Source organism: Triticum urartu, chromosome 6 (genome assembly GCF_003073215.2).
Source record: "Triticum urartu cultivar G1812 chromosome 6, Tu2.1, whole genome shotgun sequence".
Taxonomy (NCBI): domain Eukaryota; kingdom Viridiplantae; phylum Streptophyta; class Magnoliopsida; order Poales; family Poaceae; genus Triticum; species Triticum urartu.
The window spans coordinates 35,464,580-35,483,978 of record NC_053027.1 but is presented as its reverse complement, the minus strand read 5'-3'; the positions used below and the strand labels follow the sequence as shown (position 1 = coordinate 35,483,978).

The window sequence follows — 19,399 nt, the reverse complement described above, 5'->3', positions numbered from 1 at the left end:
TACTACTATGGCTAACGCTTTAGCAATATAGTAAAGTAATTACATGACGTTTATGTTGACACGCAGGTCATAAATAAATTAAGACAACTCCTATGGCTCCTGCCGGTTGTCATACTCATCGACATGCAAGTCGTGATTCCTATTACAAGAACATGATCAATCTCATACATCACATATATCATTCATCACATCCTTTTGGCCATATCACATCACAAGGCATATCCTGCAAAAACAAGTTAGACGTCCTCTAATTGTTGTTGCAAGTTTTTACGTGGCTGCTATAGGTTGCTAGCAAGAACGTTTCTTACCTATGCCAAAACCACAACGTGAATTGCCAATTTCTATTTACCCTTCATAAGGACCCTGTTCATCGAATTCGATCCGACTAAAGTGGGAGAGACAGACACCCGCCAGCCACCTTATGCAACTAGTGCATGTCAGTCGGTGGAACCGGTCTCACGTAAGCGTACGTGTAAGGTTGGTCCGGGCCGCTTCATCCCACGATGCCGCCGAATCAAGATAAGACTAGTAACAGCAAGATAATTGACAATATCGACGCCCACAACTACTTTGTGTTCTACTCGTGCATAGTAACTACGCATAGACCTAGCTCATGATGCCACTGTTGGGGAACGTAGCAGAAATTCAAAATTTTCTATGCATCACCAAGATCAATCTATGGAGTAATCTAGCAACGAGGGAAGGAGAGTGCATCAACATACCCTTGTAGATCGCTAAGCGGAAGCGTTCAAGTGAACGGGGTTGATGGAGTCGTACTCGTCGTGATCCAAATCACCGATGATCCTAGTGCCGAACGGACGGCACCTCCGTGTTCAACACACGTACAGCCCGGTGACGTCTCCTACGCCTTGATCCAGCAAGGGGAGAAGGAGAGGTTGGGTAAGACTCCATCCAGCAGCAGCACGATGGCGTGGTGGTGGTGGAGGAGCGCGGGACTCCAGCAGGGCTTCGCCAAGCACTACGAGAGACGAGGAGGGAGAGGGGTAGGGCTGCGCCAACAGGGAGAGCAAATCACATGTATTGGGCAGCCCCAAACCTCAAGTATATATAGGGGGAGGGGAGGGGCTGCGCCCCCACCTAGGGTTCCCTCCCTAGGGGTGGCGGCCAGCCCTAGATCCCATCTAGGGGGCGGCCAAGGGGGGAGAGGGGGGGGGGGCGCACCACTAGGTGGGCCTTAGGCCCATCTGAGCCTAGGGTTTGCCCCCTTCCCCTCTTGGATGCGCCTTGGGCCTTGGTGGGAGGCACCCCAGCCCACCTAGGGGCTGGTCCCTTCCCACTATTGGCCCATGTAGGCCTCCGGGGCTGGTGGCTCCATCTGGTGGACCCCCGGACCCCTCCGGTGGTCCCTGTACACTACCGGTGATGCCCGGAACACTTCCGGTGGCCAAAACCATACTTCCTATATATCAATCTTTACCTCTGGACCATTCCGAAACTCCTCGTGACGTCTGGGATCTCATCCGGGACTCCGAACAACATTCGGTAACCGCGTACATACTTTCCCTATAACCCTAGCGTCATCGAACCTTAAGTGTGTAGACCCTACGGGTTCGGAAGTCATGCAGACATGGCCGAGACAACTCTCCGGTCAATAACCAACAGCGGGATCTGGATACCCATGTTGGCTCCCACATGCTCCACGATGATCTCATCGGATGAACCACGATGTCAAGGACTTAATCAATCCCGTATACAATTCCCTTTGTCTAGCGGTACGATACTTGCCCGAGATTCGATCGTCGGTATCCCGATACCTTGTTCAATCTCGTTACTGGCAAGTCTCTTTACTCGTTCCGTAACACATCATCCCGTGATCAACTCCTTGATCACATTGTTGTTGGGGAACGTAGTAATTTAAAAAAAATTCCTACGCACACGCAAGATCATGGTGATGCATAGCAACGAGAGGGGAGAGTGTGATCTACGTACCCTTGTAGATCGACAACGGAAGCGTTAACTTGGTTGATGTAGTCGTACGTCTTCACGGCCCGACCGATCAAGCACCGAAACTACGGCACCTCCGAGTTCTAGCACACGTTCAGCTCGATGACGATCCCCGGACTCCGATCCAGCAAAGTGTCGGGGAAGAGTTCCGTCAGCACGACGGCGTGGTGACGATCTTGATGTACTACTGTCGCAGGGCTTCGCCTAAGCACCGCTACAATATTATCAAGGACTATGGTGGAAGGGGGCACCGCACACGGCTAAGAATATGATCACGTGGATCAACTTGTGTCTCTAGGGGTGCCCCTTGCCTCCGTATATAAAGGCTCAAAGGGGGGGGGGCTGGCCGGCCAAGAGGAGGCGCTCCAGGAGAAGTCCTACTCCCTCCGGGAGTAGGACTCCCCCCTTTCCTAGTTGGAATAGGATTCGCAGAGGGAGGAAAAGAGGAGAGAGAGGAGGAAGGGGGGCCGGCCCCCTCTCCTTGTCCTATTCGGACCAAGGGGGGGAGGGGCGCGCGGCCCATCTATGGCCACCTCCCCTCTCTTCCACTAAGGCCCACTAAGGCCCATATACCTCCCGGGGGGTTCCGGTAACCTCCCGGTACTCCGGTAAAATCCCGATTTCACCCGGAACACTTCCGATATCCAAACATAGGCTTCCAATATATCAATCTTTATGTCTCGACCATTTCGAGACTCCTCGTCATGTCCGTGATCACATCTGGGACTCCGAACAACCTTCGGTACATCAAAATGCATAAACTCATAATATAACTGTCATCGTAACCTTAAGCGTGCGGACCCTACGGGTTCGAGAACAATGTAGACATGACCGAGACACGTCTCCGGTCAATAACCAATAGCGGAACCTGGATGCTCATATTGGCTCCTACATATTCTACGAAGATCTTTTATCGGTCAGACTGCATAACAACATACGTTGTTCCCTTTGTCATCGGTATGTTACTTGCCCGAGATTCGATCGTCGGTATCCCATACCTAGTTCAATCTCGTTACCGGCAAGTATCTTTACTCGTTCCGTAATACATCATCCCGCAACTAACTCATTAGTTGCAATGCTTGCAAGGCTTCAGTGATGTGCATTACCGAGAGGGCCGAGAGATACCTCTCCGACAATCGGAGTGACAAATCCTAATCTCGAAATATGCCAACCCAACATGTACCTTTGGAGACACCTGTAGAGCTCCTTTATAATCACCCAGTTACGTTGTGACGTTTGGTAGCACACAAAGTGTTCCTCTGGCAAACGGGAGTTGCATAATCTCATAGTCATAGGAACATGTATAAGTCATGAAGAAAGCAATAGCAACATACTAAACGATCGGGTGCTAAGCTAATGGAATGGGTCATGTCAATCAGATCATTCAACTAATGATGTGATCCCGTTAATCAAATATCAACTCTTTGTCCATGGTTAGGAAACATAACCATCTTTGATTAACGAGCTAGTCAAGTAGAGGCATACTAGTGACACTCTGTTTGTCTATGTATTCACACATGTATTATGTTTCCGGTTAATACAATTCTAGCATGAATAATAAACTTTTATCATGATATAAGGAAATAAATAATAACTTTATTATTGCCTCTAGGGCATATTTCCTTCAATTGTGCACATTATGATGATGTCCTACCGAGTGGGCCCAGAGATACCTCTCCGTTTACACGGAGTGACAAATCCCAGTCTCGATTCATGCCAACCCAACAGACACTTTCGGAGATACCTGTAGTGCACCTTTATAGCCGCCCAGTTACGCTGTGACGTTTGGCACACCCAAAGCACTCCTACGGTATCCGGGAGTTGCACAATCTCATGGTCTAAGGAAATGATACTTGACATTAGAAAAGCTTTAGCATACGAACTACATGATCTTGTGCTAGGCTTAGGATTGGGTCTTGTCCATCACATCATTCTCCTAATGATGTGATCCCGTTATCAACGACATCCAATGTCCATGGTCAGGAAACCGTAACCATCTATTGATCAACGAGCTAGTCAACTAGAGGCTTACTAGGGACATGGTGTTGTCTATGTATCCACACATGTATCTGAGTTTCCTATCAATACAATTCTCGCATGGATAATAAACGATTATCACGAAGAAGGAAATATAATAATAACCAATTTATTATTGCCTCTAGGGCATATTTCCAACACTCGAAAGGGCCATGATGTGACGCCCGGATAATTAAGCAATAGTAATCCTCCGTTAATGGTGCCATGTCATCAAGTTTGACTAAGTCAAATTGCCCTTGATAAGGATCCAAGCCAAATTCAAATTCCAATTTCAAGTGAAAAATTTAAATTCAAAAATAAGAAAAAAATAAAAAGTTCATGTGATGGAAAATAATCCATAGTTAATTAGGGTGGAGTAAAACTAGGTCACGTTTTTGCTTATTTAAAAGTTGTCACCCAAAAACATTGACTAAAACAACCACTTTGATCCATTTGCATTTGATCAAATATCTAATGATTTCAAATATTACCCCAACCATTTTACAGCAGTGCTAGGTATCGCCTAGTATTTATTTTGGCCAATAGAACTTTTTTCAAAAGTCATTTAGTGCAGGAATTAAATGGAAAATAGAGAGGAAATAAACAAACAGAAAATAAAAAAAAGGGAAAAGAGGAGGACCTATTCTACTGGGCCTTTGGCCCAACTAGCCAAATGGCCGGCCCAGCCCACCTCCCCTCTCCTTCTACCTGCTACAGAGAGACGGGGATCGTGGCGCCCATCCGTCGGCCATGCCGTGCGTGGCGGCCATCCCACGCTCCCCGATGACTAAAAGGCAACCTCAAGCCCCTCCTCTCTCCCCCGGTCGAATCCTAGCCGCCACTTCTTCCTCCCTCGCGCCGTTGCTCGCTCCCCCGCACACACCCGAAGCTATCGTCGCCGCACCATCATCACCGTCGCAGCCACCGTCGTCGCCTTCGCGCGGGAGGACATCCAGGAGGTCCGCGGCGGCCGGCTTCGTCCGTCCCGGGAATCATCTCAAGCCGGGGCGGCTCGTATGCTCGCCATCGCCGTCTTCTTCATCACGTACATTGCCGGCGGCCATCGTTGATTCCCACCATTCCGGTCCACATCCGGCCTCCCCGAGCTCGTCATCCGCACCGCGGTGAGCTCCTCTTACGATTCCCCCTCTTCTCCGGCTCGATCCGTTCCGTTTGCGGCCGTCCCGTGAGCTTCGTCCGCCATGGCAAAAGCTTAGGGTCCGCGTACGTGCACACTGCTGCTCCTCTGTTGCTGATGCGCTTTGCTGCTGCTTTCTACCTACTGCTGCTCGCGCCGCCCACCCCTGTGACTGCTCGAGCGTGCCCGCTCATAGCCTTGCCGCCGCTGCCGCCCGGCCGCGCCCGCCTCCGCTGCCTGCTGCTCGGCCGACGCCGCGCCCATCGCTCCCGGCCGCGCTCGACCCTGCTTGCTGCCCCGCGCACGCCTATGCGCCTGCCTGCGCTCTCACGCCCGCAACCACCCGCAGTTGGTACTACTGCTGCGCTGCTCTTCCTGTTGCTACTCATGCGCTATGCCTCGGCCATGGCCATGGCCAAGCGATGTGTGTAGTGTGTGTAGCCGGCTAGTGTCACTACCAGGCGGGGCTATCCCAATTAATTAGGCTAATTTGTTTTAGTTAAGAGGTAAATAGGGTAGGTTAATTATTGAGCCCATCACATGCGCCCCGTCTAACTACCCTCTTTTAGTTAAACACTAGACATTGACATGTGGGACCCATGTACTGTTCACTTGACCAGTCAATGCTGACTGGACAGATGACTAAGTCAACTATCCCATCTGCCTTACGCAGGCTGGGTACACTTTCTGGTACCCGTAGGCCGTAGCATTTAGATATCAAAATGATTTTTGAACTAAGATAATTTCAGTAATTCTAAAAATTCAATTAAACTTTAGAAAATCATATAAATTAAACTGTAAGTCGGTTGAAAAAACTTTATACACAAAAGTTGCTCAGAACGACGGGACGAATCCGAATACGCAGTCGGTTCGTCTGCCACACGTCCCTAGCATAAAGAGCATGCAACAATCCCCCTCCATTTCATCTGTCCGAAAATGCCAAACACCGGGAACACTTTCCCGGATGTTTTTCCCCTTCACCGGTAGCATCTAGTACTGCGTTAGGTCACCCCTAATACAGCGTATTGCCTTGTTATGTTTTGTGATGCTGTGTTTGCTCCGTATTTACTATCCTCCCCCTCTTATTCTTCGGTAGACTACGAGATTGCTGCTGATATCCGTGTGTTCGACTACATTGAAGATGACCCCTCCTTCTTGCCAAAGCAACCAGGCAAGCCCCCTTCCCCCGATCACCAGATATCGCCTATTCTTCTCCTGCTTGCATTAGAGTAGTGTAGCATGTTACTGTTTTTCGTTAATCCTATTCCGATGCATAGTTTGTCCTTGCTACTACTGTTGTTACCTTTACCTGCAATCCTAAATGCTTAGTATAAATGCTAATATTTCATCAGTGGCCCTACATTCTTGTCCGTCTGCTATACTATACTATCGGGTCGTGATCAATTGGGAGGTGATCACGGGTATATACTTATATGCATAATATGTGATACATGTGGTGACTAAAGTCAGGTCGGCTCATAGAGTACCAGCAAGTGATTCCGATGTGAGGGGCTGAAGGGGCAGGTGGTTCCATCCAGGTAGTGGTGGGCCTGGGTGCTCGACGGCCTTCGACTGTTACTTTGTGGCGGAGCGACAAGGCAGGTTGAGACCACCTAGAAAGAGGTGGGCCTGGCCCTGGTCGGCGTCCGCAGTTACTTCAAAATAACACGCTTAACGAGATCTTGGTATTTGATCTGAGTCTGGCCACTGGCCTATACGCACTAACCAACTACGCGGGAACAATTATGGGCACTCGACGTCGTGGTATCAGCCGAAGCCTTCTTGACGTGAGCGACTGAGCGGCGCGCGCCGGATTGGACTGGAATGCCTGCTCTTGTATTAGGGAGGCTAGGTCTGTTTCCGTCCGCGTTCGCAACATGCAGGTGTGCAATGGGCGATGGGCCCAGACCCCTGCGCCATAGGATTTAGACCGGCGTGCTGACCTCTCTATTGTTCCTAGGTGGGGCCGCGACGTGTTGATCTCTCGAGGCCGGGCATGACCAAGAAAAGTGTGTCTGGCCAAAGGGGATCGAGCGTGTTGGGAAATGTGGTGCACCCCTGTAGGAAAGTTTATCTATTCGAATAGCCGCGTCCCTCGGTACAAGGGCGACCCGGAGTTGTACCTTGACCTTATGACAACTAGAACCGGATACTTAATAAAACACACCCTTTGAAGTGCCAGATACAATCCGGTGATCGCTCTCTAACAGGGCGACGAGGAGAGGATCGTCGGGTAGGATTATGCTATGTGATGATACTTGGTGAACTTACCATCTATTCTGTTCTACATGCTGCAAGATGGAGGCTACCAGAAGCGTAGTCCTCGATAGGACTAGCTATCCCCCTCTTATTCTGGCATTCTGCAGTTCAGTCCACATATACTACCCTTTTCATTGATACCAATGCATATGTAGTGTAGATCTTTGCTTGCGAGTATTTTGGATGAGTACTCACGGTTGCTTTGCTACTTCTTTTTCCTCTTTCCCGGTTATTGCGATCATATGATGAAGTACATGAGCCAAAGGATCCCGAGGATGATTCTACGTGGAGTTCGGCTTCAAGGAGTAGTTAGGAGGTCCCAGGCAGGAGGCCTTGCCTTTTTGATCATTGCTACTTTTGTGCTAGCCTTCTTAAGACAAACTTGTTTAACTTATGTCTGTACTCAGATATTATTGCTTCCGCTGACTCTTGTGTATTCGAGCTTATGTATTCGAGCCCTCGAGGCCCCTGACTTGTAATATAAATCTTGTATTATTTTAGTTGGTGCCTAGAGTTGTGTTGTGATATCTTCCCGTGAGTCCTTGATCTTAATCGTACACAATTGCACGTATGATTAGTGTACGGTTAAATCAAAAGCGTCACACATGAAATGCCGACTCCTCTAGCGAAGTTGACACCCACAGTCTTGCTATAAGTGAGGGTTGGGGTGCGCTCACGTAGCCCTCCTGCCCCTACACTTACGATGACCCTAACTTTATCGAGGTCATGGAAGAGTCGAAGGACCCCTTGAAGACCGACTCAGAGTTGGAGTATCCTGAGGAGGAAGAGGAGGAGGAGGACAAGGACAATAGTGACAATGACAACCAGCCAACGGTCTGCGGAAATCGTCCTTGCCTAGATGATGCCACGGAGATAGCATTCAACAAGGACCAGACGCCCGGTATTGCAGCCAGTCTTAATTTGAGAGTCTGTAAAATTTTGGCTCATGGTCTTACTTAACTTGCAAGAAATATAGATCTTTTTTGTCCTAGCGAACATCCCTGAAGGATTAAAAGAGATTTTGTACTACAACCGTAACCAGTTGTTTTGATCGCTTTATTGATCATTTTGCTCAAACAAAAAAATAATTTTTTATCAAGAAAAGGAAGAAAAAAACATGAAAAAGAACCCTTCATTGCAATATTCCCAAAGGTAATTTTTTAGACATTGCCCCAAAGATGAAAGAAAATCGTATATATACCTGGCCAGATGGGCCAGCCTTAGCGTGCCGACCCGATAACCCGCGTGCCCGGCCCGTGGCCCGGCTAGGGCCGTGCCTAGGCTGGCTAGCCAGGCAGGCGTGCCGGCCCGGCACGGCACGGCTCGCAGCTAGGACACGTATACATACATGCATGTGCAACGGCACGAGCCCACGAACACACTAAGCCAGGAGGCGGGCATGCATGCGTGCAGTTGGGATGCAATAAAAAAAGGTGACATGCATGCAGGTGCAATGGCACGAGCCGACGAACGCGTTCGCCACGACGCTTGGCACGATGCGGGCATGCGGCACCCGGCAGATCCTATATGACGCCCGCGTGCGTCCGTTCGTCGCTGCTTCGCTGAAGCGAAGCGAACGAACGAGGCGCACGGGCCGGCCCACTTCGAGCGAGACTTGGTTTTGGGAACCTTCTAGTAGGTTCCCTGAACCGTTTTTTTTTGTAGTTTTTCCGTTTTTTCCTGTTTCCTTTTTTACCTTTTGTTTCCTTTTCCTGTTTTTGCTTCTGTTTTTTTTACCTTTTGTTTCATTTTTCTGTTTCTGTTTCTGTTTCTTTTTCTTTCATTTTATCCTTTTTTTCGTTTTACTTTTATACTTTGTTTTAAGGAATTTGTTTGAATTTCAAAGTTTGTTCATGATTTCAAAAATTGTTCATGGATTTAAAATTTTGTTCACTTTTTAAAAATTGATTCACAATTTTAAAATTGTTCAACATATATGAAAAAATGTTCAATATGTATTTAATATTTGTTCAATACATTTAGCAAAATTGTTCAATGTGTAGTTAAAAATAGTTCAACTTATGTTACAAAAATGTTCAATGTGTGTTTAAAATTTGTGCATCATATATCACAAAAATTTACACTGTGTAGTTAAAAGTTGTTTGACGTATTTTCACAAAAAATCAATGTATATTTTAAGCGTATATCGCAAAATGTTCAATCAAGTTTTAAAATTTTGTTCGAGAAAACGATATTCATTTCTTGAAGGAATGATTAAAAGACAAATCTACCGCTGTACATAATACCTACTATTGAGTGCTGTAGTCAAACATGCGGTCAGTAGCTAGTGCAGTGGCAAGTAAGTCTGCTGCTTATCGATGTGTCGCGGGTTCGACTCCCGAACGCTGCATTTTTTCGAGGCATTTCTCTTTTAGGTTCGCTCGTGGGAATGGGCCGGCCCGTTTGCGCTAATCCTTCAGCGGAAGCCACTCGTTTTGACGCACGCGAGCGTCAACTAGGAGCACTCTGCCGGCACCCCTCGTGACGAGGCGCTCGGCTGCTCGCTCCTTCCCGTGCCACTCGGGCCGCCGTGCTAATCGGGCCAGCGTGCCGGCCCGTGAGGCTGTTGTGCCGTGCCTGGGCCGGAGAGGCGAGCACGCGCGCCGGCCCGGCACGGCCCGTGTATTATACGTGCCTGGCCCGTGTAAGCCTAGCCGGGCCGGCCCGGCCCATTTGGCCAGGTATAATCGTGTATACGAGTGACTCCATCCCAGCCCATTATCAGAGGAGCGAGTGACGCGTGGGGTCACCTTGTCATCTCCAAGGTCGAAGCAGACCAGACCACGCCAATCCTCTCGCTCTCGCACCAGGCCGCCGTCGTTCCATCGTCGCGGCGCCATGCTCAGGGTGCGTAGCCGCGTCCTCGCACATCTCCTCTCATGTCCAGCAACCTCCCATGCATCCCCCGTCCGTCGCCTCCTCGCCACCGCGGCGCCCGCCATCTCCCCAGGCTCTGGCTTCGCCGTGGAGGAGTACCTCGTCTCCACCCGCGGCCTCACCCGACCCCAGGCCATCAAAGCCTCCGCCAAGCTCTCCCACCTCAAATCACCATCCAAGCCCGACAAAGTCCTCGCCTTCCTCGCCGGCCTCGGCCTCTTCGGTGCCGACGTCGCCGCCCTCGTCGCCAAGGACCCGCTGTTCCTCTGCGCCAAAGTGGAGAAAACCTTGGCACCCAACGTCGTCGCGCTCACCAACCTCGGACTCTCGCCTTCTGACATCGCGCGCCTCGTCTCGCTTTCCCATCACAGATTCCGGTGCAGATCCATCGTCTCTAAGCTGCACTACTACCTTACTCTCTTTGGGTCCTCTGACAACGTCCTCCGGGCACTCAAGAGGAACTTCTACCTTCTCACCTCTGACCTCGAGGGGGTGGTCAAGCCCAACCTGGCCTTGCCGCGGGAGTGCGGGCTAGGTGCTTGTGATATTTCCAAGCTATGCATCAGCCGACCAGTTCTGCTCAACACCAACCCGGAGCGCTTCCAGGGCATGGTGGCATGCGCCGAAAACATGGGTGTGCACTGTGGTTCTGGGATGTTCGGCCACGCGCTGCATGCTGTTGCATGTTTCAGCAAAGAGGAGATCGCAGCCAGAGTGGACTACTTGAAGAACATGTTCATGTGGACGGATGCTGAGGTGGCCATTGCTGTTTCTAAGGCTCCATTGATGCTGACGAGGTCCAAGGAGTCGATGCAGCGTAGCTCTGAGTTCCTAATCTCCAAGGTTGGCTTGGAACCGGCATACATTGCTCGTCGGCCGGCAGTGCTCACTTACAGCCTGGAGGGCCGGCTCAGGCCCCCGGTATTACGCTGTAAAGTTTCTCAAGGAAAATGGATTGCTCAACCACGACCGGGACTACTATTCTCCAGTTTTAGTGAGCAATAACGATTTCATGAAGAAGTACATATGCCCTCACAAGGAAGCTGCACCACACCTTGCTGAAGACTACGCAGCAGCTTGCAGAGGGGAAGTGCCTGCGAGATTCATATTTGCATTACCAAGACCGGTATGAAAATTGGTATGTTCATTATGTCATTCGGTCAAGAAGAAAGCATCGCACTACTATGACTTGTCCTTCCTCATATTGACACACATATTGGAACCAAGAGTGCGAGATCAGAGCATCCCTCAAGTGCTTTGAAGTATGAATGAGCAGTATTTCTGCACACTCTATATCTTTATGTTCTGAAATGGCTGTTGCAGTTTTCAATGCAATCCTCAATCTATCTTTCCATGAAAGAATGTTCTCATTTTGGCCATGAAGATGATATGAAGTCTCAAATTTTCCTTTGGATGGAAATTTTGGACTAATTTTTCTGTGTGAAACAATTTTGGATTTGTTGATGGTCAGTTGGCCACAAGGTGCTGATCACTGCTGAGAATGCAGTTTTGATATAGTTATTCTAAGCAGGCCATTGTTGACTAGTAGTTTGTATCGATTTTTGTTTATTTTCCCTTTTAGTTTTGGATGGCCTTCTGGGTGATACTTTTCTAGGGGCTAGTCACATTTCTATTGACGGCCTACTTGTCTATCACTACGTAAACATATATTTCTAATGCCCTTGTATTTCTACTGGAGAAGCAAACTGATGTGTGTATGCCATGGTGCTGAAAAACAGAGGGCATTTCATACAACAAGGGAACTTATGTTATGGTAACCTTAAAAAAAGGTTGTAGCATTACCATGTTAATTTCTGCTATATCTTTAGCTAATTTTATTCCGTAATAACACTATCCGTATAGGTAGTGAGGGCATCTTTATCCCTTAGAATATTTGTTTAGTGGGTCTTATGTACCATCATTTTTGCAAATTTCTATCTGGAAAGTGGTAAAAGGAAAATGAAGAAAAGCCGGATGGGATGCCATGTAGTATAGAGTCTTGCAGAATTTCATAAATAGGATTTACTATGTACCTCAGTGTATGAACCAACCTGTGTGAGGATGGGTGCACATTTGTTTGTTCCTGATGTGAGGTTGTAGAAGTTGGAAGAAATGAGATCTCTGGTGTGTGCTTGTAGTACGTAAGGCAAAGGAGAGGTCCATGCTATATTGGTGAAGAAATGTGATTTAAAGATCAGCTGCGTGTCCCTTCTCTGGTGCTTGTTGTAATTATAGAAACAAGATTAATGAAATGTCAGCAAGGGGATTGGGAATGGATCGATCATGAAGTGGCTTACCACTAGGTGAGATGATGTCGAGTTTCCCTCAAGAAAAAAGTGGCTGGGCAATAGGAGCATACTAATTCCTATGGAGGAATTCTTTGGTTTAGAGGAATCTCGTAGGAATTTCATAGGATAGGATTTTTATAGGAAAAATTCCTTTAGAGCCCTTTGGTTTGTAGGAATGGAATCCTATTCCTATGGAGGAATTCTTCCTATCCTCCACATTTCATAGGAAAATAAACATTAGCCTAGACTCAATGAAAAAAAATCCTATGATGTGAACCAAAGGGCATCTCCTTACCTATTCCTACTCATAGGATTTGAGATACATGTCACCTCACTTCCTAGGACTTTCCTATTCCTATGACTTTCCTATCCTATGAACCAAAGGAGGCCTGAATGTGGATGCTGTTTTCCTTCTTCCAGGTGAAGATGTGCTGAAACTGGATGGTGTTTTTTCTTCTTCTCCCAGGAAACAAGATGAAACATGGCGGCTATGACTTTGCTGACATGATTCAGAAGGCTTCTGTGACAAGTATGGCCTGATGCTGGCGTGAGTTTTATTTAGGGAAGCTCCTACTTTAATCTTTTTTGAATCTTGCAAGTTAAGTAATAGATTTGAATAAACTGGCAGCATCTGGTACTTTAATCAATTTTGTACATTTTGTTGGATCTTCACTTGGATGTAAACAATCTGAACGAGTCACGCATGCATGGAAACAGTAACCGTTGTGTAAATTTTGTACCCTGAACTCTGAATTCGAATCAGAGCTGAATGTTAGCCCTGAATCTTTCGGACTTCGTGTGTGAACTCTGAAACTTATTATACCCAAGTCAAGTGTGAAGCTATCTAGTAAGTGTTTAAAAATCTTTCAGGAGCCAAGTTAACTCGAATCAGAGCTGAAAAATAGAGGTCTTACAACAAAGTTTTCTAAACTACATATGTGGCTAACTTTTACTTGTGATTTGCTTCAGAAGCTTCATGGCCACAACTATTTTATCAGTATTCCCAATTATCACAGCCCCATCTGTATGAGTTCTTATGTTTTCAGAAATTGGGACTGGGCTTAACTAATTATGATGAAAAATCACTTTCTTATCTTGAATACATCAGTGATTAGAGGATTTTGAGCAAAAGGTTCTCCTGTCGTTTTCATAAATGTCCACTTTAGTGTATTAAAATAGTCATATTTTCATACAGGTTCGCCAAAAGCAAAATGACAGTGTCAGCGGATAAACTGTTTTGCCTTGAAGTGCAAAGTGTACATTTCTATATAATGTACTTAAGGCATGTGATGAAATCCAAATTGCAAATGGTAACTGATCTGCATCATTCTTATTTCTGGAATTTATTTCTCCAACATTTATGCATATTCATTTAGAGTAGATAAATAAACTTCACTAGTGAACTTACTACATGAAGGCAATGATAATAAAATACAACTCCTGAATTAATCCCGAAATTATAACAATTTTTCTCTATGAAGCAGAGATGAAGAAAACACACGGAAGAGGCCATGATGAGCATGATGAGGCCACCCCGACCGTGAGGAAGACTAGGAGAGAAGCATCAACTGAGGGAGGATGTAGTACTGGTAATTCTGTTTCCAGCGCTAGCTCAGCAAGGTTGTATACCAACTGAAGTGCAGGTGCGTCCCCGGCCCGCCTAGGATGAAAAACCTATTTTCTGTCATGATTTTTTGTCATAGCCACCACATCTATGATGCTACGTGGTTTTGTCATAATTATCATCAGAGAAGTGTCATAACCATGACATAAACTTTTTTTGTTCGGGCCATAATATCACGGATGTGTCTTTTTTTTATAGTGTATGTTGTTCATATGAGAGTTGTTGGAATGCCGCCACGAGGCAGCACGGGGCTCCGCAGATTGGACGGGGGGAGAGGGAAATGCTTCCTCCACTTGTGGTGTTTTTGGTATCATGCGTCGTTTTTTGGCCCCTTGTATGTGTGATTCAACTGGGCCTGCCTTAGCTAATGCAAGCTCAATACCATGTTGTTCAATCGTTTGGTATCCTACACTGCATCGGTTGCCAAATTAGTTATGCTAGCTAATGCAAGCTCAATACCATGTTGTTCAATCGTTTGGTATCCTACACTGCATCGGTTGCCAAATTAGTTATGCTATTTGGTGGCCTGCATTTGTGCTTTAGGGGTGAGCAGATGCAAACCCCACATGTTTGTCTATGTGCACGTAGTTGTTTTGCTCGCCCTTTTAAATTTGGTTGCCTTACTACCCAAAAGCAGCACACTTCATAGCAGGCATCACATATGAACTGCATAACACAATTAACACTACTTTGGCTGGAGGGCCAGGGCATGTGAGGCTTGATTGAAGGCCAAGCTATTTATTACCACTTTGCAAGGTGTGGGGAGACGATCCATATGAGAAGATTCCAAATAAGGCAAAGTTGGGAGAGAGGCATGTATTAAGGGGATGAGTGGCAGGACTGGCCCACATACAACAAGGGGTAATTTCGTCCATCAAACAAAAATCTGACATGTCAGTAGTGTCGTATTAAAGAATGAAATCTAGACCTAGCTTCAAACAACGAAGTTTGAAATCTCTAGGGTCAAATAAGGAATCCATAATTTTACCATTATCAAATAAGGAACTTTCCTCAAATAAACTGACACCACCACACACCACTAAATCTCCATCGCCACCCACCCTTTCGACCCCACCAAACACCACCACTACTGCCCCCTTTCCCCACCCTCCCCTCTCCCTGGTGTCCTCACCTCTCCCCGGCGTCCTCACCTCTCCCCGGCTTCCTCACCTCTGGCTTATTTCGTCCCTCCACCCCTCTCATTGGAGGGGGAACAGTGGTGTTTTGCAAAAGCTCCGATGGAGTTCAGATCTAGGTGTCGCCTGGGTTTCCTAGATCTAGATCGCATCAGCACCCTTCCCGATGATCTACTCCTCCTCATCCTTGCCAAGCTCCCCTGCATCGGAGTTGCGGCGCGCACAAGCATCCTCTCACGGCGATGGCGCGGCCTCTGGGCCAGTCTCCGCCAAATCATCTTTCGCGAGGTCGTGTTCGACTCAATCGAACCAGCACTCGGCCAGATCTCTTTTCCTCCTGCAGTTTCCCTGTTGGAAATCCATGCCCCCCAGCAGGACATAGCGAGCACCGCACAAGTCAACTCGTTGTTGTCCGTCGCCGCGGAACTTGAGCCGAAGGAGTTCGTTGCTTCCTTCCCCTCAAGCTTTGGCCTATTAGGAAGGTCCATCATCATTGATTTGCCTTGCTTCCGCCACACCACCTACATCATGCTGGATCATGTATACATTCGCTCTGTGCCAGTCGGCGTCGAGTTTCCTGTGCTCGAGACATTGTCCCTACTGCACTGCAATGGCAACCTCGATGCCTTGCTCTCATGCTGCCCGCGCTTGGGCATCCTCCTCCTCAGCGGCATTTTATTTGAGACGTGTGATCTAAGGGTGAATTCGCCGTCGCTACAGGAGCTTATTGTGAACCCATTCTCGACAGAACATGTCAACATTGTAGCCCCCATGCTTAAGAAATTGGAGATTCTCCTTACAGTGATGTTGGAGGTCAACATTTCGGTCTTGGCACCAATTATGGAGAATGTCTGGTGGTACTGCTGCTACACAGAGGAATCTATTGTGTTTGGTCCTTGGTATCTCGAGTTGTTGGGGTTGCAGGCGACAGATAGACAAGGACAACTCCCTTTGTTGCATATTCGTGCAAGTGTAGTAAGTCCCCTCTCCTACTTAATTTACTGGAATATTATACTAACTAAAATTTATGAATTACATAGATCTTGCAAAATTGTTTTTCAGGACTCGTCACTTTTCCCCTATGAGCCCAACTTTGCACAGGAGATAGAGAAGCATATGGTTGTTGACTTCTCTCTTTTGGAGCTAGATCTCAAAACAGATGGACATGTTTTTGGAGCACTCGTGTTTTATCTCCTTCAGATTGATCAAATTTCTAGTTCACTTCGGAAGCTTAAGATCATCCTATTAAGATCAGTGGTAATTATTTTTCTGCTCTAACAATATCTCAATAATAGATGTGTAGTAGTTTACATTTACTTTTCGGTCCTAGGTAAAAGAAGAATGCCCAACGGATTGTCCCTGTGAGTCCACAAACTGGAGGTCCCAAGCTATCTCCTTGACTGCTCTTGAAGAAGTGGAAATCAATGGATTTGAAGGAGTGGATCATGAGTTTGATTTACTGAGAAAACTACTTGTATTCGCACCAAAGATTAAAAAAATTATTGTGAGGCTCACACAGGAGGTCTCATCAAGTAACAGTAGACGCACTAAAATATACAACGTCTTCGAGACCTATGGTTCATCAGAATGCTTTGTCTATCTTAGCTCTGGTGAGTATGTTTTTTTTGTCATTTATGATTAGCATCCTCCTACATGAAGTACAGAGATATAAATGTTAATTCTTGTAAGTTTCTTTGAAACCTAATATCAATCTTTCATTGCTTTACATGTTTATGGTGGTTGAAATGTGGCACTGGCATCCCAATTGTAGAGTTTAGTTGTGCATGTATTTCGATTAGTAGCTCATTCTAAATGCTATATTCCCACGACATTTGTGTGTCCACACCCTCATATTTTGTTAGAAATAAAAGCTGAATGGTGGAGTGAATGATAAAAGACAATATTTTTATTCGGGTTTCCTTACCTTTGTTTCCCTTTTTCGTTACAATGTTCTTTAATGGTCAAGCCCTAGTGTTTTGCATATGTATTCTGGTTTCCAGGTTAAATACCTAGGCATCAGCTAGTTGTCTAGCTAGAGTAGGCTATAATTTGTGCAGCTTGTTGACTCATGTTAAAGGCTCGGCCTCCGCTGGGTGCATGCTTTTGCTCATCAAAAAGTTCCATCAAGGACTAGTCCCGGTTTGTATGGTTTTAATTTCTAGTTTATTTGAAGCTATCTTACCTAAATTGACCATCCTTGGGATTTGCCGCAAATTATTAGTTCCAAATAATTTTTGACAACATGCACTTTTGTATTTATATCCCTCTAAGCATGTATTGCCTTTTATTTGCTAGTGAGAACGATCCAAACACATACTTCAACTAAATTTGCATGTCTCAATAGTGACCAGAGTTCTTCAAATTGTATCTGCTGCAGGTTTAATAGACGACATCCAAAATCAACCATCGACATGATTATCATCCTCTTGCATATGTTGTTTCTCGTTGCGCATCGACAAGATCGCCCTTTCCATGCCAATTAACTCCATTCAACATGTTGTTTTGCCAGTGTATTGTACAAATGTTGCTAGTTAAATCCTGAATGGTTGTGATGCAATTCAATCACTTAAGTTAATATGTCAACTTATGCCAGTCAATCACTGTAGCTAATTACTACATGTTTCCATCAAATTATGCTTATAACTTTGGTTAGATGAACCAAAGAGCTTTGTGAAAGCTGAGGGTCAAAAACTAAGAATTACCTTCCATTTCCTCTATTTTCTAACGATTGCACCCTACAATGAACAACAGATGCATCTTTTGTTACTTAGCTAATACAACATATTTGTTTGTTGATATTTGGTCTGCATATATGCCAGTGTTACGGCCTAGGGGTGCCTCATCATATCGGAAGTTGGCCCGTGGCACCCTAGGTCAGTTTACAGCTTGGTCCGACGTCTTGGCCTAGAGGCCTTATGAAAGGAAGGAGTCAGAAGACTTGGAGTATATGACAAGGAAGTCGGCATCCAGGAGGACTCCTCAACCTCCCTAACCGACTAGGATCCTGTGAACCCTAGATCCTAACATCCTATATTAGCCATGAAGGTATGTGGCCATGCATTGCTATAGTAGCCAATAAGAGCAGTGCGGGGACAAATCCTGATGCAAATCAAATAACCAAAAAAAGACATCTTTTGGGTATGAAGCATAATTGGTGACAAGTTTGACATAATACATTTTAACGACCAAAGAACATCATTGAATGAAATCTAATTATCTGAATCACATGTTATTACACAAAATGAGATATCTTCAGACTCAAAAGTTTAGAGGTACAGCCATTCATCTTTACATGTAAAGAAAAATGTTCGAGACAACATTATGATCCATTTACAACATGTTTCTTTGTCCCCTCTTTCGATACAACCATTATTGCTTGAAGATGACATTTTAGGCATAACTGCAAGTGTATAAACACATTTCTATAAATAACAAGTAAGTGGATAAATGTACAACCATAATAAAAGATGTAGAGTGCTAAAAACGTTTCTACCAAAGAATTAAAGCTGAAGAACGTTTCTATAACGTGTCAACAAATCTCATGAGTCTTTAAGGACTGATAGCTTTATGTACAAAACAAATTGAATCAATTGTAAAAGATATTCAAAATGGAAGTATTGATGTGAAACAATGAAGGTTGTGACTTAAAAGCCAACAACAAATCCCATTTATATTATTATATAGTAGAAATACACTATCATTTTGTTTAAATTCCTGAAGAATATACTGTTATATGTACGTCTTCCTCTCACAATTAACAACTTAACACAAATTTCCGTAATCTTAATTAGATGAGTTCATGTACCTTTCTAGAGTACACGCATGACTGGAAAAGATGTTGAGGTCACATTAGAACAAAACCAAAATGCACAAGCCTAAGAATAGAACCATTTGTACACACCATCTCTCAAATAAGACTAGAAGGGTGACGCGCGCTTTGCTGTGCCGTGTTCATAGAGGCTCAATGACGACTATTAAATGTGACAAAGATAACAATTTTAAGTTTAGGTACCAAAAGATGCTAGCTGAAAAAAAAAACTAAACATGCTATATTGATAGATTTTATTGCCAGTAACAACTGTAGATATTGGAGTTT

At 45.7% G+C, this 19,399-nt stretch overlaps 1 protein-coding gene and 1 pseudogene across 1 annotated transcript; both read left to right on the top strand.

Annotated features, from left to right (window-relative positions):
* Positions 1-10,216: 10,216 nt before the first annotated feature.
* Positions 10,217-11,533, top strand: LOC125517143 (annotated as a pseudogene).
* Positions 11,534-15,263: 3,730 nt separating this feature from the next.
* LOC125516493 (F-box/FBD/LRR-repeat protein At3g51530-like) lies at positions 15,264-17,686 on the top strand. Its single transcript, XM_048681919.1, has 3 exons — positions 15,264-16,278; positions 16,366-16,560; positions 17,681-17,686. Exons 1-3 carry the CDS (start codon positions 15,406-15,408, stop codon positions 17,684-17,686), a joined length of 1,074 nt encoding a protein of 357 aa, XP_048537876.1. The 5' UTR covers positions 15,264-15,405.
* The last annotated feature ends 1,713 nt before the right edge of the window (positions 17,687-19,399 follow it).

Coding starts and splice junctions, on each gene's coding strand:
- LOC125516493 (XM_048681919.1), top strand. CDS start 15,406: ATGGAGTTCAGATCTAGGTGTCGCCTGGGTTTCCTAGATCTAGATCGC. Junction 16,279..16,365: donor TGCATATTCGTGCAAGTGTA/GTAAGTCCCCTC, acceptor ATTGTTTTTCAG/GACTCGTCACTTTTCCCCTA.